Here is a 26213-nt window from a genome sequence, read left to right on the forward strand (position 1 = left end):
TATTGAAAAACCAAATAAAACCACTCGAGCAGCAAAAAACTAAAGGAAAAAATAACAGAGCTGGAAACTTCGGATTGGCAGGGAACAAAGATCAGGAAAAGTCAATCGCCATTATATGTTATATAATATATCAGGAGTTTGGGAAACCCCATTAATCAAAAACCTCTATAGCAAGTCAACATTTTCATAAAAATCAACTAGAAAGACTAGCAAAAATAAGAGCAGTAAATTTAACAAATCATATTTTCTATTTCCAACCTAAATTTAACAAATCAGTAAACCACCATCAATTTTTTAATTTACATTATATGGCCATGGTTACATTATACATAAACAAACACATGCATAGGAAATTTAAAAAAAAAAAATATGGAATAACAACAACTAAAATATTCTCTGTATCCATCAATTTACTCTAGATAATACTTAGTATGGGTTTGGCATGCACGTATTTCATATCATCAAACTACTTCAATCATATGGCATAAAACAATGATATCTACTACTAATGATAGCCTAAATTCAATAGCATGCATACACATGGTATAGGCTAGCATGTACACATCCAGTACAATTACAAAAATTAATGAGCTTAGCACAAAAACAGTCAATAGTGGTGTGAGCATATCAGAAGCAGCAACATCATCTACACACCTCTTTCATGGATTCATTTCTTGCTTCTTAAGACATATATAAAGATCAAAATGACCAGGGCATAAAAGACGCAATAAATCTAAGAACTAGCATATTGGAAATCTTAGTTTCATTTATAACTTGGCTTTTAAAGCAACTCAACCCAGATAGGTATAATGCCATTACCAAGTAGTGATTGCTGTCCTATAAAATTAATATAGCATGCTAATATGCAAGAGAGAATCTTGAAAAGATCATAAGCTAACATAGATCAAAACCTCAAAACTTCAAAACCTTCCATAAATCCTTTAATTTTGGTGCAACAAGTCTATGTTGCCACCAGCATTGCCAAGATTAACAAACATCAACTAATGAGCAACTAAAAAAGAAAACTCTTTCTCAGATGTTTAGCTTCAAAGAGGACAAAATTCTTCATTTTTCACCTAGGATCTTTTTGTTATCTTAAAGGAAGTTAAGACCCATGATAGGGAAAGACCAATGATTAACCTCAAAGGGAACATCAGCAAAACTGAGATTTTTCATGAGAATATACATGGTAAAACAAAAGTCCAAACGCTTGAATTTATGAAAAAAAGGTAGGATAACGTTGTGAGAGGCTCATTTTATTTTCTAGATTTCCACAAATGGGTCAAATTCCAAAGATACAATCTGAGAAACCAAGAGGAAAACCTAATATGTAACTAAGACAGAGTACTTTTTTGAAAAGGACTAAGATTAATTACAATTACTTTAGAATCTAACAGGTAATTTACCCTTAAAAAATATATACCATGTAATTCAAAATCACAACATAATGATGCCATCACATTCATTCTATGTGTTATGATGTTATCTTCACATTATCGCCAAGACTCAATCTTGCAGAGTGAGATCCTATGCATAGAACTCTAGCGTTATTGCAAATCAAATAATACCCACTTCAAGTTCATCCCAAACCTTTGTTTTTTAATTTTTTTGTTTTTTTATCGGCAAACAAAATTTGAGAGATTCAAGTTCATCCCAAACTTCCATCACAATATATTGTGATACTCCTTAAATACAATCAGAGACAAGCAAAAGAACCAGTTTTTGAGATACCAAATAGCTTAAGTTCTCTATCAAATTGAAAAAACAAGAATACCCACAACACAGAATGAACCAAAAGAGAGAGAGGGTAATACCATTTAGGAATGGGGAGGCGAAGAAGCAGCAGAATTAGTGTTTCCGCGGCGAAGACTTTCAATCAAGTCGCTGAGCTCCTTACGGGCAGACTCTTGGCCGAACATGAACCTGTACCTGAGAGAGTTTGCATTGAGCTTAACTTCCCGAGAAAGTGACGGAAAGGTGAGAAGGAAGATGGGGAAGTTTTGATTTACCAGAAGAAAACGGCAGAAAAGGCTCTGGCGGTGGTGACAGTTTGAATCAGAGCGAAGCTCTTCCCCATTTTTTGCCTTCTATTACTAGATTCCAATTATATTTCTAGGGAAGGAAAGAAGAAAAAGTTGGGGCTTAAGGCTTTACAGAGAAAGGGCTTAACGTAAACACCTACCCACTAAGACGGATTGCTGAAATTAAGTTTCTCCAAAGGGTTTAATGTATACTTACCGATAACAATGTCAACTTCAATCCCATATTCGTATTACCAACAAAACATCTACCATCGACGATGAGAGCTACTGAGGATTTAGTATTGATTCATGCTCCCCTCCTACCCAAGGTAAATGGTCAGTTGCAGTAAGAACAAAAATGGAGAAACGAATTTGGGAAGAAAGGGGAATCAGGATATGTGAGTAGCATACGAGGGAAAATTGAAGGGAGGGGGAAAAGAGAAATTAAACTTTGCGCTAGAGGGTTTAAAATCACATTTCCAGCTATTTATGTTTCGCTGCAATACATTATTAATCATTTTGCAGCTATTTTGTCCTTTGTGAAAAGTGAAACATTGCTGCAAAATCTCAGTTTATATATTGTGATGAATTTTTTTGTTGCAAAAAATGAAAAAATCGCTGCAAAAGATTACTTTTAAAATTTGATGTCAAAACGCTGCAGCGATATCAAAATTGCTGAAATTGATGACTTAATGCGGCGATTTTATTTTCAACGATATTAAAATCGCTGCAAAAAATCCTTTTTCTTGTAGTGTCATATGCTGAAGCCAAATATTGTTTAATTGTTTGTGACGCTTGGATTCGCCAGTACTGAAACAAAATCTCCACATTACCCATCATTACGTAGCTCTCATTGTCTGTGATAACAAAGCTACTCTCCACATTGCATCCAACCGCATCTCCTACCAATGCACCAAGCATATCATGATCAATTGCCATCTCATTTGTGATCAACTCCAAACACATACGCACATTGCATGTTACCTTTGCTCATCACAGACCTCCTTACCAAACCTCTAGGTTATAGTTGATCTTCTACATTATTATGCCCAATTGATCTTTTGAACATTTATTCCCCATCTTGAGGGGAGTATTAACCATAGTAGTGTGTATTATATTAATCATTCTGCGTAATCATCTAATTTGGAATAGATTGTGAAACAAATATAAGTAATATCTTTTTTTCTTGGAAATTAATAGAACTTCTTACTTTATAGTGGTAAACATTATAATTAACATTAGGATCAGCATATAACAAAAGTGAATCATAATCTTATTAGAGTTAGGAGTTGATTAATATTTCCCATTAAGTTCTTACCCTGACTCTATTTAAATCATCTATAAATTAGATTATTTAATTTTCTGTCTCTAGGCATATGAGAGGAGAAAGAAAGAAAAAGAAAGCCAACTCTTTTTCCTTTCTTGCATTCGTGCAGTGTACAAAGTGTAGGGAAAATGTAAATTTGATATTTTGGACCATGTTTCATTTGGAGATGAAGATTTAAGGTTGCTCTACACGAATGGGTTTAAGGTATAGTTCTGAATTCATGTGTGTAGTGTGCTTGATGGATGAAAGTTAGAATAATTGTGGTGCGTAATCAAAAGAAAGTAGAAAACCATAATTTTTCTATTTATTTAGAAATAAACAGTAGCTCCCCATGTTTATTCATTGCTCTAATAGAGCTAAATAATAAAAGCAATTATTATATATGTTGACCCTCTCTTTTAGGTAGAGCTAACATCACGGTTTTTATTACTTTAGCCCAGATGATCAACATAGACCCTAAAAAAAAATTTATTCATTGCTCTAGTAGAGCTAAAGAGATGATCAACATCAACCCTAAAAAACAAGTGAAGAAGTGGAAAGTAGATTTTAGTTGAGGTGAATGAAAATGAAACTTACCTTGAGAAGAATAAAGTGAGTAGTCTCAATTACACTCAAATATAATATAGTTTGAAAAAAATTGAAAATCTTGGGAATATAACGGTTGAGAAGAAAAAAATTGTTTAAAGTAGAAAAGTGCTAGAGATACAAAGGAATTACACAAAAGTTAATTCATAAACTGATGTGATTTTATATAATCCATTAGATCTACTTTACAATAAAGTAATTTTACAATCTGATATATTACTAAGAGTGTAAAAAAAAAAAAAACAGAAAACTGGTTGAACAAGTGGGTTTGGTTTGTTTTATATAGGGGTGTGCATCCGGACCGGATTTTTTTCCGGTCCGGTCTGAAAATCCGGAATCCGGGTGAATCCGGGCGGTTTAGTACCAGTACTTAAGAACCAAAACCGGTTTGGTATTTTTTTTTTTTTATATATTTTGAAAATCAGTTTGAACTAAGCTGAACCTGTATATATATTTTTAATTATTTTTATATTATACACAAATGATTTTTCTATATAATTTTTAATATTATATTATATGCTAAATTACTAATTAATATAATATGAAATTTTAATATTATTATTCATGTCTATTAATGTTATAACATAAAATTAATATTATAAAATAATGTACTTATACTATAACATAAATAAACTAATAGTTTGAACATCATATTATCATTAACATATATAATCAAGTATACAAATAAATTAGACACTAGTATAATAATAGGAATTAGATACTATAATATAAGTCTAATATAGAAATAAATTAGACACTACTTACTAGTATATAAACAATTCTAGTATAATAAGTTAATCTCACTAATTATACTATATTAAGTTAATTTTACTAATAACTTGGACATTACTTATACTATACTAGTATAATTAGAACTAATGAATTAGTAATTGTTAATAATAAATAATAATCTAACTATTAAATTTAGTGTTAAAAAAATTATAATACTAAACTTATTTAGTGCCATATTTGTAAATGGAAAATCAAAAAAATCAGATCGGAACCAAATTGAACTGAAATTGAAAAAATAAAATTCAAAAATTTCGATTTTAGGTCCCGTTTAGTTACACAGATGAGATGAGATGAGATGAGATGAAATGTTTTAAATAGTAATGAATAAAATATTATTATAATATAATTTTTAAATATTAATTTTGTATTAAAATTTGAAAAAATTAGATTACTTATTATATTTTATATGAAAATTTAAAAAAAAATATAATAATGAGTTAAGATGAAATTGGTCTTTATAAATTCTTAAATTTTAAAAATTGATATACACCACTTCAATGTCAAAATAATGATCAAGTTAAATATATTATATTATTACATATCATATCAAATCATTATTTAAACACTGGCAAAGTATTCCTCAATTAAGGCATAGATAGATGATTGGGACGTGTACTAGAAAATGACTTTTCAATTAAAATATTGTTAAAGTTTTAAAGAGCAAGGCGTGAATGATGAGCAGAAAAGATTCTTGGCTAAAAAGAGAAAAGTATCTGCAATGGCAATCTCGAAAGTAATTATCCCCATTCCCCGGTCTCGAGAAGTCAAGTGGGCCCTGCAAAATCACCACCTATCACGGACCGATCTTATCCGTTCGTTTATTTAATCATCAAAATGGAGGGTCCAAAACCTATCTCAATGAACGAGAACCAGAGTCTCATGATAAATTAAGAGGGCTTTGAATAATCTTTTATACATTTGGTCTTGCTCTCTCTCTCCCTCCCCGAATCTCTTACCTTTTAGGTCGGAGGCAGATCGGAGGCGATCTTCGAGCTTCATCCATGGCTTCCAAGCGGATCTTAAAGGAGCTTAAGGACCTCCAGAAAGACCCTCCCACCTCCTGCAGCGCTGGTATGATCTTCTTCACTAAAATCCCCTTTCACTTTTCTTTTATCTTCTTTTTTTCATTTGTTTTTATGCTTTTCTTTGGTGTCCGTGGTTGTAAGCTTCTTCTCTGGCTCGATCTGCGATGTAGTCTTTGGGGATCTGGGCTGTTTTTTTATGTTGGTTTTTTTTTTTTTTTTCCCAATTCGGACGTATTTTCTAAGTTCTTTATGCGGTTGTTTACGGTGACATATTTGTATTTCTTTTTGTTTGCGAGTAGTCTTCATGTTTGTTTTGGGAAGCATTTACATGAGACGAAAGACTTTTATGTGATGGTATTGCATGAACACGAGCTTTTTGTAGCATCATCTAGGTGTCTGGACTGGTAAAGTCATGAGCTTGGCTGTGGATAAGAGTAATTTTTTTTTTGTCGTGGGAGGTTTGCTAAGTTTTCCGCTTTATCCGATCTAAGTCGATAGAGAAGTATATTGTTAATAATGGGTGGTTCTTAACTTCTTTGTGGGCGTTTCATGTTCAATTGAAGTTAGGACTGTGTTGCAAAAGTGTGAGAAAGATTAGTTTTAAAAGAAATAGCAAATGTGAGAACTGTTTTTATTTATTAAAAAGATGTCATTTTTAGGAAATCCAAGAGCATAAGATGGTATTTGATCATTGAAGGAAAGCACCCTGCCACAATTATAGCAGTCTGTGCATTGTATGTTTCAATGCTAAACGGTTTCTTTTCTTTCAGGTTCCATACCCCATCAATGAAATGCTTGAAGATTGGTTTTTTCTTTTGCAAAGCTGGAGACATTGCCCAGTTGTTTTCATTTATGCCTTTAAAGTCAGAAAAATAAATGTAATTAAAATCAATATATCAGGTCTACTGTAGTGCAGTAGTGCTTGATTTGAAGTTCTCAATATTTTCCACATCCATTGGACTATATTTTGCCACCTCCATTTCTCCCCTGAAGGATGATGTTAACATTCATTTGAGTGATCTTATCTTTGATAAAAGAAAATTTCTATATTTTTTTAAGTAAAATAAATTTATATCTGTGAGTGTAATTGTTAGATACTTGTAGAAATGGGAGCTGATGCTGCATATGGTTAGAGAAGGCTCTATGGCCTGTCATCCTTAGGGTTGCTACCCACCCAATACAGGCAGGTAGCTACGTGCCCCGTCCCCACCCATATCTCTGACCCTCTGCATCCACCACCTTCGGGCTACCCCCTTCCGACAACACTTTTCACAAAAAAAATTCAACAAAATCGTATATACATCAGAAAAGTCACACAAATCCAACAAATCACACGGATCTGAAGATCTTTTTTCATATACCCCATAGAATCATGGTTGTGACTGTGGGTCTTTAATTTACAGATCCACAATGGCGATGGTCTTGAGTTGTAGAGACCCACAGCCAAGCTGTGGTCTTGCCGTCATGGTCTATGTGACCCATGACAATGGGGAGAGAAGCCAAGCTAAGAAGAAGAGGAGGAGAGGAGAAAAGGAGAGGAAGACGGGGAGGAAGGGACGGCAAGAGATTGAGAGAAATGAGATGAGAGAGAAAAATTAGTGAATTTATAGTTCTTTTTTTTTTTTTTTTTTAAGTATACGGGCGAGTGGGATAAAACCCAGGCGACCCACCCGCATTTGCACCCGGGCCGTCCGGGTTGCCTACTTGTCCCCTATCAGGTGGGCGGATTGGCCAGGTTGTGGGGACCCACCACTCAGCCCTATTCATTGTCATGTAGCTCTAGCAATTCATAAAACCTGTTCATCTTGTATCTCTAAAAGATTTGCTTATCCTAGTCTCAGAAAAGGGGGAAAAAAAGAAACTGTATGGCATCAACTAAACAATAGGCAAAGATATTGTGCAATGCAAATGAATGCCAACACCATATCATTGTCAAGTCCATTACATTACAATTTAGTTTCGGCTGAGTCTTCTAATCTGGAGAGTTAAACATATCATTTTACGATGAATGTGATTGCTTAGCGATTGATCTAAGACATGTTTGAAGAATTTTTTGGATGAGCATAAATGTTTTGGTGGAAAATACTATTATTGCTCCTAAGAGTTGCATCACTTTTCTCGTTTTCTAGTACCCACTTGTTGGTTCTTCATGGATATGTAGTTTCTTATTTAATTGCCATTCTTTTCGAATGTTAGATTTGTAGCACTTTGATCCCCGGAAAATATAGATTTTTATCACTTTTAATGGCTACCGCTTTTAGGAGTAAATGCAATAGGTGCCACTCAAAGACTATCTCATGTGGTAAAGAAGATCTGCATGCCTTGAAGCCTATAACTTCTCCAATTATTCAGAAGTTCTCATGTTATGTCAGAGGAATGTTACAGTTTTTCTAGCTCTTTAAGATTAATAGAAGCCAATAGAATGTCATGTTATACATAGCCCAATCAGATGGTTTTATATCCAAATATGCAAATGCTATTGGAAAGCTAATGATATTAAGGTGCCCATTTTTTCCATTCTATTAAAGATGGCATGTATTCCATAACTTTTTATGATAAATGCAATGTTTGTAATGAAATATTTTGGGATATAAATCTACTCCTTTTAATTTGGCAGGCCCTGTAGCAGAGGACATGTTTCATTGGCAAGCAACAATAATGGGTCCCCCAGATAGTCCTTACGCTGGGGGAGTCTTTCTAGTTACCATTCATTTCCCTCCTGACTATCCTTTTAAACCACCTAAGGTGTGTTATGGTGCATTTACGAAAGTTCATGTAAAAGTTGGTTGTTACAAATAAGTCCAATTTTATTATTTTCCACTTTTGTGTATTTCCACTTTTCTGTTTGTGAAAAAGATATCTTGCATGGTAAGGGATTGATGTTTGTGAAACCACCACTTGTCCTAAAAGTTTAAATTGATGAGAATAAATAGATCTAATTATTTGTATTTTATTCTTAACACTCACCATCATGTGTGGGCCAGATCCCCTTCAATGAGTAGACTCAACATGTGGAATATTTAATTAAATGGGATAGGATGTAGAGTCACAATTCAAACTCAGAACTCTATTTTGATATCATGTGAAATCACTACTTGTCCTAAAAGTTTAAGCTCATGGGAAGAGGTAAATTAAGTTATATGCATTATGTTTTTAACAATGTTGATTTTGTTTTACCATAAACAATATTTCATTAGTAGATTTATATGAACTCTTAGTAGAAAGTATATCATGACAAAACTTTTGTGCCTAGGAAAGACAAATTTGATGGATTTCTTTATAAGGATTTCACTTCATGAAAAGTGTTAATATCTTATATTTGTTGATAAGTATATGATATTCTATTTAATATCTTATATTTCTGAAGTATAAATTATCATTTCAAATATAAACTTCTCCTGCAATGATATCTATGCTACATAATGTTGTTATAATATATTTAGGTGTTCTTTTGTTTACTTCCTGTGTACATGGGCTATGCCTATTTCATTTATATCAATATAATTTACTTCTTATGTATCAAATATATATATATATATATTGTTATAATATTGTTTAATTTAGTTCTTCTAATTGAAGTATTTTCCATCTCTTAAGGGAAGCAACTCTGATCTATTCTCATAAAATTTTAAATATGACCTTGGGGACTATGACTCTCACATAAGGTTCTTGTCGTAGCAATTTGAAAAGCAGGAGAAGGGTTTTTTAACAAGTGAATTGATTTTGGAAATCATACCCTTCTGGATGCCTTTCTCTGCCCAAGTATCTATTTTGAAATTCACACAGCATCCCCTCCCAATTCTTTCAGAGCCTATCAATATCAATTGGGTCATTCACATGTTTGGACTAAAGATTGCCTCACAAAAGAGGTAAAAAAACGTAGTGGTACCAAAAGAATTTAAAAGTGAAGAGTTAAACAATTTCTGATTAGTTGATTAATTAAATACATTGAAATCAGATAAGAAGAAAAGTTTATGGTCTATGGGGCCTGTGCAGTCCAGCTTGTGACACTTCCCTCCCCTATAAAACCTAAGTAAAGAATAAGTCATGAATTCAAATCCACTGGTGGTGTGTTTAACTTACCAATCAAAGAGGGAAAAAAAATATGCTTGCTTGGTTTTCCAGTTTTCCTTTTGTTTTTTCCCCTTTTTGATGTTTAAATATGTGATGAATTTTTATCTTACTAAATTGTACACTTAATTCTTTCAAATATCTTACTTGTCAAAAAAAACTTTCAAATATCTGATGGCTTTTTGACATGTCCACTAGTCTTATTGTTTGTGTGTGCGCGCACATGTGGACACGTGTGTGTTGCAGTAGTGAATGAATTGCCTGAATGCCATGCATAATCTAGTTCTTTAGGTATGTATCTGTATTCATTACCTCTTGCCAAAGAAAAGTTTATGTAATCAAGATGCTAATTTAGATTGTGTTTACACATCAAAGCTTGATGAGGTGGGCTATGTTTCACCAAGAGCCTGAGCCTTTATGAATTTCAATTTGGCATGTGAGATGAATTAATCCAGTAAGACGGACCCTCTGCATGTGAAATCTCAATAATTAAAGTTTATATATATATATATATTTTCTTTTGGATTTTGTTAACCCCCAAGACCCCTGGATTCATTTAGGAGTCTTTGTGATAGTTCCTTTGTAACCTTTATCATACACTCTCTATTTGTTTTGGCAGGTTGCATTTAGGACCAAGGTTTTTCATCCAAACATAAACAGCAATGGCAGCATATGCCTTGACATTTTAAAAGAACAGTGGAGTCCTGCCCTGACTATATCCAAGGTTATGATCGCTTAACAACTTTATTCTTAACTACTCGTTTTGAATTTTCGTATTCGTTAAAGAACTGCAAAAATTGCATCCAGGTACACAAGGTGTATAGAACAAAGTCCTTGTGTGCCTGGATGCAGTCTAGAAGAAGAAAAAGATACAAGAAAATCATAAAAAGTTGGTTTATCAAAATCTGTAGAAGCTGTCCAAAAGAATAGGTATTAAAAAATAAATAAATAAATAAATAAATACTGCTCTTCCAAAATCCTCAAGGTTCCTTTCCTTCCAACATTATTGAAAATGAGATGGCACGGGAAGTGTGGCCTAATATTATTTAGAAATTCGATGTCTGATATCATGAGACTGCAATGGATTTGTCATCAGTTGTGGTCTTTTTATTAGGCTGGTGAATGATACTTCTTAGACGAGAAATCTTATGGTACCACAAATGTTGGTAGCTCACAGCCCCATAATTCATGATCCTGACAATGACAACTCCATAGCAAAATCAGGATGATGAGTGTGACAACTCCATAGCAAAATCAGGATGATGAGTGTGCAACTGATTAAAAAATAATAATAATAAATTAATTAATTAAAAAAAAAAAACTGATTTAAATAAACTGCCAAGATTCTCAGTATGTGTAAAGAAAAAGAAAATTCCACTTTGAAATATGAATTATGGGAAAAGGAAAAGACCCATGATTGTAAATTTGTACACTCCTAAGTCTGAAATCAGATGGTAGAAAGATATTTTGTTGTAATCATATTCACCTCTTGTCCCAATCGTTTAATGCCTCATTTGTTTTCGCAACATTTCTTAGCTCATCTTATCTCATCTAATCGTTACAACTTTTTCAAATTTTCACACAAAATAAAATAAATAATTCAATTTTTTCAAATCTTAAAACAAAAATAATATTATAAAAATATATTTTAACAATATTTTATTTATTTTTCAATTTTCATCTCAACTCATCTCATCTCATTTGCTTGCCTAAATTTCCATGAGGAAAATATTCATAGAATCAGCTTGTTGATGAATCCTGGAAATTGTTATTGAGAACGGCGGAGCTGAGGGCTTGCTGTCTAATGTGAAGTGCAAGGATGAATTTCACCCCTGTTAACTGTTTCATACACATCATTGCTGTTTTGTAAGTTGGTGAGAAGGATTTTTGTTGTGTTTCCAGGTGCTGCTGTCCATCTGCTCGCTCTTGACAGACCCAAACCCGGATGATCCCTTGGTGCCAGAAATTGCTCATATGTACAAGACAGACAGGGCCAAGTACGAGACAACTGCTAGGAGCTGGACGCAGAAGTATGCCATGGGTTAGACCTTGGACGCTTTGTTGCATTTAGGAAGAAAACCTGGTCTTTTATTCCCGTGTTATGTATAAAAAAAAAAATTTAAGTGCCGACTGACTAAATGAATTGTATCTTAACACATCGCCTAAAGGCGTGGCAAGTGTGCTCTTGCAGTTTCACGCGTTCTGCTTTCTTCAATCTTTTCGTTGCTCTATTTTACCAGTTGGTACATGTCCATAATCGCCTGCTTGTTTTAAGCATCGTCACGAGTGTCCGAAGCTAGCTTTTTCTTGTTCTTGCTTTTATGGATTATTAAGGTTACGACGTTCTACTGGAGGGAGACAGACACTAGAGGTGTTCGGTGTGTCTATCTTCTTACTCATCTTGAGAGGAAACAAAGCCTACAGGACAAGGTGATTGTTTCTTTTAAATATTATTAGATAAATGCTACAATTATAAAGATATTTTATGATAAAATTATAAACTGACTTAATTCACGAGATATGTTATATTTACTTTATAATAAAAATTATTTTATAATCTAACATATCAAATTAAGTTGTATTAGCTTTTAGATTTATTTTTGTGCAATTTTTTTGTGGTAAAAGCATTTCTTTATTCTAATTGGATCTTCATAAAATTAAAAATGATCTGAATTTGAATAGCCTGAGCACAAACTACACACGATTGATGGAAAATGAGTACTAAAATTTGGACCGCAATCCATTTCAACCCAAATTCTTTGAATGTGATTCTTTATCTAAATAGAGATCTCCTGCAGTATTCTGTTTATGAGCACCTTTTATAATTAAAGAAAAATAGAGAACATATGAACTCCGTAATATTTAATGCTATCTGTGTACAATTACAAGGATCTTTTTACTTGTCTGTTTTTTACTATATTTTCTCTACTAGATTGAGGTAGGGCTGAGCAAAAATATGTCTCTGCTATAACTTTGATAAAACAGAGTCGGAATTAGATTTTTTTTTTATTTTTTTATTTTTTCTAATTTTCAGTCAGAGTCAAAGGTATTGCCGGCTTGACTCTAATTTCGATCTGATTTGATCCGACTTTGACTTTATGTTTGGACTCTGACTTTGCCCTTCAACACTAATTCCGATATTGTACATATGTTATAAAAATATATATTTTTCTATATATCGATCATATATACTAGTATATTTATATACTTATATAACTAAAACTTATTTAGTTAAATTCAGTAATATAGTAGACTAATTATTATAAAATAATATAAATTGGCTAATAATAATTTAGTATATTTAAATATCGTAGTATTACTACCATACATAATCAAAATATAGAAATAAGTTTTAAACACTAGTATTGAAATAAGTCTATTACAATAAGTTAGTAACACATAATATTAATTTACTAAAATATAATAACATGTAATTAAACACTAAAAATAAGTCTAATGTAGAAATAAATTATAAATAAGTTAGACACTAACAACTGATATGGCATACAAGGCAGGAGTTGAATTTTAAACTTGTGATTTTTTTTTTTACTTTATTACGGGACTTCTATTATATTTACTGTTAATGCTTTTTTATAATTAACTATTTCTTGTAAATGCTGTTTTGGAATGACCATTAACAAGGGCGTCTTATTGAATTTTTTTAGCAAAATATTCAATTTAATAAAAAACTTTACAAAAGTTTGTTAGATCAGATGACTTGTGAAATACAAGCAAGGAAAGATTCTCACCATACAAAAAGATCATCTACATGCCAAGGCCAAGCATATTTAACAAGCTTATGAGCAACTTCATTCCCTTCACACCCTACATGTTGTATGTTACAGCTATTGAACTTCTTCATCGGCTCCTTCATCCCAATGATGAGGTTTCCCAGCGGGGCCATTGATTCCCCAACAGCTTTAATATCATTTACCATACGCAGAGAATCACTTTTCAATATAGATCTTGTACACCTTGGTGGACACAAAGTTGTAGGCTTCTGAACATAGCTAATAATTCAATGTTAGAAGGATCACTGACTTCATTTTCCTTTTTGCTTGTTGCCATGATAACTTTCCTTTTGGGGTCTCTTAAAATTGCTCCCACCCTTACTCTATGCCAGTTATAAAACATAGCTCCATCAATAGTAAGTTTAAAAATACCTTTAGAGGATGGACCCAGCACATTGTTTTTTGTTCTTCTGTTTCTTTCAAAGTGCACCTGTTAAAATATTTTTTGTAGGTTTTAACGGGTGAGTAAAAATTGAACTAGCCATTTGTATCCTTTTTAGTTTTTCTAAAATCTAGAAGCAGACTTCTCTCAACAAATAGAAAATTCTCTAGCCGTTGGTTGTTGGGTTGTTTTCTATAATCTAGGAGGCATATGTGAGATCTATTTTTAGAGGACCAAGTCACCAACGTTCAGATTTTGGTTTTTAAAATTCTTTAAAAAAGTGGCTAGGGTTGTACAACGTAAGATGTAGAAAAAATTCATTTTTTCATCATTATAAGTGTAGTGAAAATAAGATAATGTCTTGAGATATTGAGAATTTCCAGACAAATAGAGGTGTTATTTTAAGAGAAGCTTTGAACTCAATAACTTGTGCAGAGTTTATTTGAGCTATATAATAGTTGGGCTATTGTATCATAGAAGAAACAAGTCAATAAGAGATTTGCTGTACTGGTTCAATTGAAACTTTACACACTGCAGAGGGCTTGAATTTCCTTAAAGAGAGCCAAAATTTTGTGCCCCATTCCAAGCTGGTTTTGTTAAACATAGTCTACAACTTGATCCAAAGCCAATATTTTGTCCTCATAAATTCTCTGATTTCTTCTATATCACAATCCCCAAGAGACCAGAAAATTTTTTTCCCAAGTCCTCTTGACTACCTTTTGCTCTTACTTGCCTTGCCATATCAGCAAAATCATTTTGAGTGTGGGAGAGATTCAAGAAAGGAATGTGCTTAGACCATATATCCTTCAGAGTTAAACAATCCAGAAGTGCATGAACAAGGTCTTCATTTTCCTTGCCACAAAAAACACAACAGTCCTCATTGATAATGTTCTTCTTCATCAAGTTGTGCTTTGTGGGTAAGCCATTTTTGGAAGCTCTCTAGGAAAACACTTTAACCTTATTAGGCATATGTAACCTCCACAACTCTCTCTAAATATATTTCTGTTGTACTGAATTTGAGCTTTCACCTCTCTTATTGCCTTTGCCAATCTCTCTTAGTAGTCTATATGCACTCTTAATAGAAAAATTAGCATCCTTCTCTGGTTCCCAAATCAATTTATCTTCTCTTTCTCTTGGTGTAAGTATGATTTTTATTACTTCTGTGAATGCAATAGGTGGTAGAGAGCTTCTAAGTTTTCCAATATCCCATCCTCGAATATCTTCACCAATGAGGCTCTCCACTTTCTCCCTTATATTCTGACAATCTTCCCCTCTCCAATGATGCAACAGATTTATGTAACCTGGAACCCAGTAACCATTCCATATATTTATAGATTTTCCATTTCTCACTCTCCATCTACATCCATATGACAAACACTTCTTTATCTCCCATATACCTCTCCATGCATAAGAGGGCAAAACCCTTAGTTTTGAATCCAAAAGGCCTAGTGTTTGGGAAGTATTTGGCTTTAAAAATGTTGTTGAATAAAGATGACTTCTCATTCATTATTCTCTACCCTTGTTTTGCAAGAAGCACTATATTGAAAGTTTTAAGGTCTTTGAATCCCATCCCTCCTTCTCCTTTAGCTTTAAGCATTTTCTCCCAACTCACCCCGTGGATCTTATTCTCATCCTTTCTTTGACCCCACCAAAATCTTGCCATCAGACCTTCCAATTCATTGTAAAGGTTCCCTGGTAATTTGCAAGAGCTCACAGAATAAGTAGGGATAGATAATGCAACAAACATGGTTAGAACCTCCCTTCCTCTTTAAGATAGAAGCTTCTCCTTCCAACCTTGCAGCTTTTGCCATACTTTATGTTTGATATCTGAGAAAGTTTTATTTTTTTTTCACGAACAATCATAGGGGAAAGACCCAAATATTTATCATATTGTTGGTGACTATAATCTCCCCCAAAAGCCATGATCTCTTTCTTTTTTACTGGACAAACATTCTTGCTGAAAACCATATATGTTTTGCTTTTGTTGATTTTCTGGCTAGAAACTCTCTCATATTGCTAAAAAAGCTTGTGACGCTGCTAGGTTTCTTGTATATCTTCTTTGTAAAATAAAAGGCTATCATCTGCAAAAAGCAAATGATTAATTTTTGGAGCCCCTCTACAAATTTTAATACCTTAAATCTAGTTTGCAGCTTCCACCTAATGCAATAGATTAATAAGGCATTCAATGCACAATAGGAAGAGGACAAAGGGCCTCCTTGTCGTAAGCCTCTAGAAGGTTTAATAGGACCTTTAGGCTCACCATTAATCAAAATGGAGAAGGGCACTATTCTAACACACTTCATACTCAAATCTACCAATTTTTCATGCAAACTCAACTTTAGCATAATATCCTCTTGGAAGTCTCATTCTAACCTATCATAAGCTTTACTCATATCGAGTTTTAGGGACATAAAACCCTTTCTTCCTCTTCTCTTTTGCCTTAGGTGATGTAAAATCTCATAAGTAACTAAGACATTATTAGAAACGAGTCTACTCGGTACAAAAGCACTTTGAGAGTATGATCTTGCATGAGGTAGCAACCCTGAAGCCTATTTTCAATAGCCATAGAAATTAGTTTATAAAAGATATTACGAAGGCTAATTGGTCGATAATCAGCAACCAACTTAGGTTTCTTCTTTTTAGGAATTAGAGAAGTGAGTCTATAATAAACACTATTTAAAGCCTTTAGAACTGCTGCAATGTCATCTTTCCCCACGGTGCTTTAGTATTTTTGATAAAAAAAATAGACGCCATGCCATCATGGCCAAAAACTTTTGTTGGATTCATCTATTTGAGGGCAATGCATACTTCCTCTTTAGAAAAAGTTGAAGTGAGCTCCTTGTTTATTTCTGCATTAACTCTTCCCTCTAGGCCTTTAAGAATATCCAAATTTCCCCTCTAGTTTGAAGTAGTGAATAGTTCTTGAAATTTTTTTTGAATCACCAATCTCTCACCTCCTCCTGCCATATGCCTATATAATCTTTTACTCTTCTAATATGGTTCTTTTTCTTCCTTTGAGATGCTTTATTGTGGAAGAATTTTTTGTTTTGATCCACTTATTGCAGCCACAAAGCTTTTGAACTTTGTCTTCACATTCTTTCTTCCATTTCCAGCCAAATCTATAAGTCCATTCAAGCTTCCTTAATTTTGGTACAGTGGGGTCAGAAGCTTGAAGTAGCTAGATCTTCCTTCTACTTTGTTGAATGTTCTTATTGATATACCCAAAGACTTTCATGTTCTAGACCTCAAGCTTTGCACTACACTTTGATAGTTTTTCAATCACATTCTTCACCTTTTTAGCACCTGAGCTTGCCACCCATGTCTCCTTGATAACTCTTTCACAATCAATAGATTCTACCCACATCGCCTGAAATCTAAAAAGCCTTTTTCCTATCTTTATATAGTTATTTCCATTTAACTGCAAAATTATTGAGATATGGTCTGAATGTGTTGCAGTACCATGGATAACACTATCATGTGGATAAAGAACACTCCGTTCCAAGTTAGCAACATATCTATCCAACCTCTCACTTATGCTTTGGTGACTGCCCCTTCTATTACACCAAGTGGATTTAATTCCAGAAAAATCTAGGTCGTACACTTCACAGTCATCCAACAAGGATCTAAAATCATACATATGCTTCTCAAGTCTAACTTTTCCACCCTTTTTTTCATCACTGCTCAGAATTTCGTTAAAATCTCCAAACATTAAACAAGCTAGATTACTAGGAACCCTAAAAGACTGTATCAGGTCCCAAGTCTCATGCTTGTGGGATGTATCTGGATTCCCATAAATTCACATAAGCTTCCATTCCCTACCCTCACCCCCTTCTTCTTTAACACATGCATTACTGTAATACTTTGAAATTTTTTTCATAATCAAACCAACTTCATTTTTTCAGAATAATGCCAACCCATCACTTTAACCTACACTGTCTATTGCCAAACAACCCTCAAAATCCACAGTGAACTTCACCTTCTCTACTTTTACCACAACCAACTTTGGTTCTTGCAAAAAGAAAGTTATGGGAACTTCCTTCTTAACTAGATCACAGAGAGCACAAATTTTGTGTGGGTTCCCAAACCCACGAGTATTCTAACTGATGATTTTCTTTACTCTTAGCGGGGCTAGAATCCAGCCTTCACCGATAAAATTATAGTTGTATCTATCTCGAGATTTTCCTCTTCGTTGGGAAGTTGATGATAGAGACCCAGTTCAGTGTCATTAATTTTACCATCCCCCACTCTATTTCTTTTTACCACCCCTAACTGGAAGGTAGATTATCCTCATCTACTCGATTTCTTTTTGTGCGTGGATTGCATGGATTATGATTTAGGGATCTATAAATCGTACCTAATGCACAGGCTCACCTCTTCCAATTACCCTTAGTGTTGCATCTCTGCTTTTCTTGCTGTCTCTTGGATCCTTGATCATCGTTCCTCACCTCACATTCTTCCACTATAGGACTTTGTTGCTAGAGGGAGAGCTAGTTGTTTTTCTCTAAGTCGAGAATCACTGACGGAACTTCCTTCTATAGGGTGGGTTGGGTTTGAGGCTTGGATTTCCACTGAAACTGGCACAGTAGAAAAAGGTACAAGCAATCTTTCTACATACCAAATGTGCCCTCCCCAATATTTACATTAATTCCTTGGGGTGTTACCAGATCCACCAACTCTTCATTTTGAGAAAGCCATGAGTCAATCTTTCCTTTACCAAAGCCATAGTTTTCGTCTTCAAACTCAACCTCTCTCATTCTGTTACTTGCCATATTCACTTCATCTTCTCCAGATTTCTCGCTCGAATCTCTATTTTCCCCATGATTCTCTACTATTTCCAAATCTGCATCCTTCGTTTGACTTCATCTAGCAAGGTTCTAGTCACCGAAATTTGAATTTTTGTCAAAATTGTCAGTTGGAAACTCTACATCATCTCTTCTGCTAGACTTATGATTTGATTTGGTGTAACTTTTCTTGTGGCTCACCTCTCAACCATGGCCCAAACTGATTTGAAGATTTTGTTTTGTTTTTAGTTGACTGGCAATTCTTCCTCTTCCTCTCATGAACAATTCGTCCTCATTGGAAACAAACTTTGGGTAATTTCTCATACTATAGTAGAACTCAGATCTTAGGTCCATTTATTGTAATCGATCTACCTCTCATTATAGGTTTAGTGAGATCAATCAAAACTTTCACCCTAAGAAAAGTGCCCCAACCCACTTCAGCTTCTTCCACATCCACTTCCTCCACCTTCCCGATCGAATTCCCATTTTTTTTCTCCCCATTCTTTATTTATACAAGCCAATGGACGGTTATACATTTGTATCCACAGATATTTGTGATTGAAATTCATTTTCCCAAGTTGTGTAATACCATTGAATGGCTTAATGAAGAAAAAGCTATTGTAAAAAAACCAAGGTCTTCATTCCTCAATTCTTTGTTTATCTACATGTGTTGCAAAGTTGATGGTGAAGATATTCAGTCCAACTTCTTGAAACTTTACTGTTTCACTTAGACGTCATATCTTTACCATAGTGGACTCTAAGGTTGCCCTTGCTATCGAATGATCAATGCACACTTTCCCAATCAGGCAGTGTTCCCCTTCCCTTTGACCATCCTGCAAAACTTGCTCTCCTATATCTATCGAAGCACCTTCCTCTTTTGTGAGTTTTAAGTGACTTCATAGTTCTTTGATCCCTTCCATTGTTGTTTTATTGTCCAAAATTCACTGTTCGATCCATGCACCACCTCGTTTTTTCAAAGAGAAAGCGAGAGGAGACTTCTTTTCTTATATCCCCTATTTTGATGATTGTGATCGATTTCTTGAGAAACCTCAATTGTGTCTCCAATCAGATTTTAAGCATCAAATTGATTTTGTTCAAAGAGTTATGGTTATGCTTTTACTAAACTTAAAATTTGACAACCTACAAATTTAGACCCGACAAAAGTCAGAATCAGAGTTGGATAAGACTCCGACTAAGTCAATGGTCACCCCTAGCCAGAGAAGAGAGATAAATTATCCATGTAAATCATTGTGTAGGCCTTATGTAACGAGTAAGAGCATCCACATTGGCTTCATCAAAGCCATCTTCAAATTTTGATGAAAAGTATAAGCTTTCCAGAATTCTAAAATCTTCTTATCCATAATCCCACATTGGATTAACCATTGGATTCATCAAAATAATAATATAATATTATTTTTTTAATAATATTTTTTTTTTCATATTTTGCAATTAAACCTACTATATGTACATTAATAATTTAATTTGATATTTAAATTATTGATTTCCAATTAATCAATGACCCAACCGAATGGTTCACATTATATGGTTTCTTATATTCGTGATAAAAATCAGAAATCCTTTCCTACATTTGAGTGGATTTCTGATCAGTTCCCCAAATGGCATCAATACTAATGTTGAGCCAACCAGAGACAAGTACATTATCCTCCTCAACAGTGAAAGAAGCTCATCTTTGAACTTTTTTTGTTGGAGGTCTCTTTTCACCGTGAAGGGGAGTTGGGCTGACCACAACATTAGAATGTTGTGTGAATGTTGGAGTGGTAATAGGACCTTCTCCTCCACTGTGTAAGAGAGTGGTAAAAAATGGGTTCTCCTCGAAAAGATTGTTCATCCTTTAAAAATTGCAATTATTAAGTTGTCAGACACATACAAATTCATCACAATAAACAAGGCAATACAATTCAAAACTGATTACAATTGAAAAAAATAATAGCTAAACAATCCAGAACAGTTTACAGAAAAACTATATAAAAAAAACAAAAAAAATAGTATAAATAAATGACTGCAAAATAGATAAAAAATAAAAAGAACAAAAATAGAAAAACAGCAGCACATACAACGTATTTTGCATTAAACAAGGTCCAGCAAGACAGTTTACAGCAAAACAGTATAAAAAAATAGAAAAACAGTAGATCCACAAGCTCTATTTAAGGCCTATCAAATTCAGCTAATATATGGAAACCGAGTTTTCCATAGACAGAAAAATAGTATAAAAATTAAAAAACAGTTTATATGAATATGAGACTTCCTTTTTATTAGTGAGATTAGATTAGATGTCTCTAAAGACATATTAGATTAGATTGGATGGATGATCAATTAATAAACTATACATTAGTGATGCCTTCAAACACAGAATGAGCTACAAATAAACTGGTAGGCACAAGCTGGAATTCATCCTTAAGTATGGGAGCATATAGTTAGACATGTTACATTTGTCAAACCCAAATTCGAGGAGGACAAATACAAGTGCTGATACATAGCTACTTCACTATGGTTTATTGCGTAACTACTTCACAGTTGAGACAATCCTGAAGTTCTAAAAATGGTTTCTTGCATTTCTACTTCACTATATATATATATATAGTGCTGAAACAAGGTCTGAACACAATTGAGACAGTCCTAAAGTTCTAAAAATGGTTTATTGCATTTCTACTTCACTATATATATATATTGCTGAAACATGGTTTGAACACAATGCCCTTACCATTTTTCCTAAGCCAATATTTTGTTCTCTCATGCATGCCTCTGTTGCCAGGACTTTTAGACCATTTTTTTACTTCAAATTGGCCATTTTTTACAGTCTCATATTCATATTAAAAAACAATTCAAATAACAGAAAAACATAAACATTTTAATCGACCTGCACTAACTACTAAGGTAACATATTGGATGTTTTATACTAATCATGCATCATGGCAGACCATGAGATGAGTTCAATGGTGGATACTATAATGTTACTCAGGTGGGTAAAGAGTAATGATCAAAACCACATGCTGCAACTAAACTCAGCCCATACAAATACCACAAGTGGGCAGAGTGTTACCCAATCAGTTACTTCCCATTAACCATTAGCTCCAACCTCACCAAGTTTTAAAAATAGCTACTGCATGTCATTGTTCAGAAGCAAAAACTCCAAACACAAAATTCGCAGACCTCTTAAAGAAAACCATATATGAAACTTTTTAATTGGAATTTGAAAGCTTGAACAATAGGGTTTCTCTTAAAGTGGGACACATATGAACTGAAACTAGAGAACACAGTTGAAATGTTATTTATATTATCAAATAACAGTGTCCAATTCAAATCAGTGAGGTAACTTTGATCTGCATGTTAGATGTAGTTTCCAATAGTTAACAAACCAAAGATGATAGTCAAATCTACCCACTCACACACAAGAACAACAGACTCAAAAATATTCATTATTTGAAAAAATAAAAATATTAGGACATACTCGATATATCGTATCTTATAAGAAAACTTATAAGAAATTACTAATTTATTCTTGATCCCAAAGCAAATATTTAGACAAACATATAACCAAATGGAAGAATTGCTAGGGAAGAGTTCCATATAAAAGTCAGCATACAAAACCAATTCACACATAGCCATACAAATCTTCTTATAGGCAACAATACATTACGGATCCAACAACTACAATACCAAAATGAGTGTGGTTGCTTGAGCCGAAGGGACTGAGTGCACCTTAGAAAATCTGCAAGAAATTCACAAAATAAATTCAACCAACATCAGGCCTATACTCAATGGTAACCATAAATTTTTCCCAGCCAAACATCCGAAAGCAAAAGCCCCAATAGGGGCTGAATGGAAATCAAAAACTGAAATAAGATTAGGGTTGCAGGAGAAAAGCAATCCAACAAACCTGAAATCTTTGCCTTCCACACGAATCTGATTTGCTTGAAACCGGTAGAAGAAACCCCTGAATGATTCTGCTCCAAGAATCCAAGGAAGAATAAAAAATAGCTTGAAAACAAGAGAAAGAGAGAGAGGGGGAGAGAAAACATACAGGTTGCCTTTGGAGAAGAAGCTCGTATAGAGCTGAGTGTTCTGCTACAATGAATCGAACAGAGTGTTCTGCTACGAAGCTCGTGATTGATCTAATGATTTTGTTTATTCTTTTTAAAGTCACCCTTAAATTTAAATTAAATTATCTTTTTTTTTTCCTTTTTTTTTTAATATATATATATATATATATATATATATATATATATATATAAAGGATGTGAATTATTGAGATGAAAAACGAGGTCGGATCACGTAAGAGAATGGTAAAACATTGATGCAGCACAAAAATTACTTACTAATCAGGATAAAACATTAAAAAATGGGGGTGTTTTTCGTTTCCCACCTACCCAGATCCAACCAATATCTTATGTCTAGCTTTTCCTTCGATCGCAACCCACTATCTGCATGTCCTTACATATTTAAATTTAAGGAAAAAATATTATAATTTTTTTTTTTTAATCTCGTATTTAAAATTTAAAAAGTTTTTATTTAGATTTTGATATTAGGGTTTGATTTTAAATTGGTTTTAAAATGATGGATAAAGCTACGCCCACTGCTTCAACGTCCCGCTTCATCATCCCGCTTGACGTGGCAGCGCATGTGAAAGGATTTAATAGATTAAAAAATTTCCCCTTCTTCAACCTCCCTCCCAAAAACATGAAGAACTGAAGAAGTGCCTCTGAATAAACCTCTCTTTCTGAAAACGTGAAGTAGCTTTTCCCTCTCTTCCTTATTTCCCTCCCTCTCTCCCAAAAACGTAGTTAAAGTCAAGGCCGTTCAAAGGATCCATTTCCGATACCCTCAGAATCTGACCATTCTACTTGTATTTTTAATAAAGTTGGTTTCACAGGAGCATTAATTCCAATACTGAGTTTGCAGCAAAGCCCTACACGCTTCATAAATCTCAACCCGCTTCGATGAATTGTTTGAGATCGCGTCAGAAAGCTTGAAAATTTTCTTTTGGGTTTCTGGGTTTTGGACCAATTTAAAAACCCAATTGAAGGTGGTGGTGTACTTGAATACTTCTCAAGAAGAAACTAATTGAACATTTTTTGGTAATATCTCCTGCTTTTGTTTCATGACTTTGATCCCTTTGAAGGATTCTTCAAAACAATAGACACCAACTGCAGCATGCCTTTGATTTGTATGTAGTAAGTAAAATTTTCTTGATTCTTGCATAGTTGCTGACAAAATGCTGAATCATAACAGAAACGAGATTTTTCATTTCAAAATTTGTATTCTGTTATCAAGAAATCATTATGCTTCAATCGAGTAGGCCTTGTACTGAAAAAAAAAATAAAGAGAAGAGAGATGAAATTAGAGGAGAGCGAATCTATAATGGGTTAGAGGGAAGAAATGGGTTAGAGGGGAAGACGAAATGGGAAGAAAGAAAAACGGGAAGCAAAAATGAAAGAAAAAAAAAAATTGCAGAGTGAAATGGAATGGGGATTTGGGAAGACGAAATGGAATGGTGAAGATAACGTGGGAAGGAAAAGAAAAGGAAGCAAAAACAAAAAAGAATAAAAAAAGCATGACACGTCAAGCGGGAAGTAAAAACGGGAAGGGAGAACGGTGGCTGTAGCATTACCCTTCCATTCGCCATCACTCCCTGAATCTCTTGACAAAATAAATGTGACAGTTATATATCACGTCATAATCCATCATAAGAGGACACGTGTCATATTATATATATATATATAAATAATTCTATTTGAAAGTTTGTACACTACAAATTATTTATATAATATTATAGTATTCATCCTAAAATTAAAGAAAATATATAGTTAGCATGCCATGCCATCATAAGCAATAAGAAAACTTAAAAAATTAATAAAATATAAAAAATATAAAAAATATAAAAACAAATATAACTTAAGAATTTTTTAAAAGATCAACCAAATTAAATCTAAAAATGCATAAAAATAAGAAAGTAGCATTTGATTTTTTTTAAAAAAATTCATGAAATATTTATCAAAAAAATGACAAATTAATATAAAATAAAAAACAAATAATAATGAAAAACCTGGAAATATTTTTAAATTAATTCACTTTTTAAAAAAAGAGATGGTCACCCCTCTTGGGAGGCCGGACTTTTTTTAAAATCATTTAATATTTTTTTTAATATATATTATTTATTTATTTTAGAAGTCAAGTATCTTAATTACTTTTCCAAAGAAAAATAGTTTATATTTTTTTAATATACGCCTTTTTAACATTTTCATGGTGAATTATACTTTTGACGTGTTTTTACTTTTTAATATTTTTATTTTATTTTAAACAGATTTTTAATTTTAATTTTTTACTGCATGTTTACAGTGATGTGGCATGCTAAATTTGTATTTATAAGAATTTTTAAATGCTTACTCTATACAACATGCCACGTGTCCTTTTATGATTATTCAGGGTATAAACATAACTACCAAATCACCATTTTATGTTAGGAGAATAATTCAGTTCTAATTGCCCAAGGACATAGGTCCTAAATGGTAATTTTATAAATCTAAACCTTGACTAATCCTCAAAATAATTATTGAGAAATGCTACTCTATCATCGACGTGACTTTGAAGATGCATTTTATTAATTAGTAATTATTATTATCACCCTTTTTATTTTTACTCTTTTAAGATTTAAAATCAATATTCTCTTCATCTCATGGAAGAATATTTTTACTCATTATTTTTATATTACATATCTATTTTTATTATTTATTTTTTTACTCAACGGTTAATATATGTATACTGTAGAGCTGCTAAGTAGAATTTTCTTTATGAAATTAATATAATTATTCGTAATTCTCAAAATTGGTAAAACAAGCTATACTAGTTTGGTAACTTTGATTTAAAAAAAAAAAAAAAGAGGAAATTGCTTAGTTTTAATTTTAAAATAATATTACTTATCATCTCAAGTTTTATCAATATCTTCTTATTTTATAATGTGACATTAAATGATTAAAAACTATTTATTATATTTTACTTATCAATCTATCATCTAAAATCAAATCATAAAATAATAAATAAATGATTTTCTCGTCATTTGAACGAATAAAACTTTTTCAAGACGTTTGATCCAAAATGTTTTATCATTTCTCATTTTTTTTTAAAAGTAAATTAATATTTTAAATAGTGAAAATCACACTCAACAGAACGGTCCCCCTCCTCTCACTCACGTGACTCACGTGACTACGACTCTATTGCGACGAAGATAATTGCGTTGCCAGGATTGCCACGTGTTCGAACCCAAGCCGTTATAACACGGGGGGATGCGGCGAGTCGTATGGAATGGCACCGGCCGTCACCGGGATCTCCGGCTGTAAACAATCGTTTTTTTTTTTTTTTTTTCTTAAACATATTTAACTTGTTTGAAAAACAAAAGTAATTACTTTAAATCAGTATATTT

The 26213-nt window shown here is 33.2% G+C and overlaps 1 protein-coding gene across 1 annotated transcript; it reads left to right on the plus strand.

Moving 5' to 3' along the window:
• Positions 1-5607: 5607 nt before the first annotated feature.
• Positions 5608-12036, plus strand: LOC122299533 (ubiquitin-conjugating enzyme E2-17 kDa-like). Its single transcript, XM_043109896.1, has 4 exons — positions 5608-5796; positions 8368-8495; positions 10441-10545; positions 11724-12036. Exons 1-4 carry the CDS (start codon positions 5727-5729, stop codon positions 11865-11867), a joined length of 447 nt encoding a protein of 148 aa, XP_042965830.1. The 5' UTR covers positions 5608-5726; the 3' UTR covers positions 11868-12036.
• The last annotated feature ends 14177 nt before the right edge of the window (positions 12037-26213 follow it).

Source organism: Carya illinoinensis, chromosome 2, assembly GCF_018687715.1.
Source record: "Carya illinoinensis cultivar Pawnee chromosome 2, C.illinoinensisPawnee_v1, whole genome shotgun sequence".
In the NCBI taxonomy this organism is placed as follows: domain Eukaryota; kingdom Viridiplantae; phylum Streptophyta; class Magnoliopsida; order Fagales; family Juglandaceae; genus Carya; species Carya illinoinensis.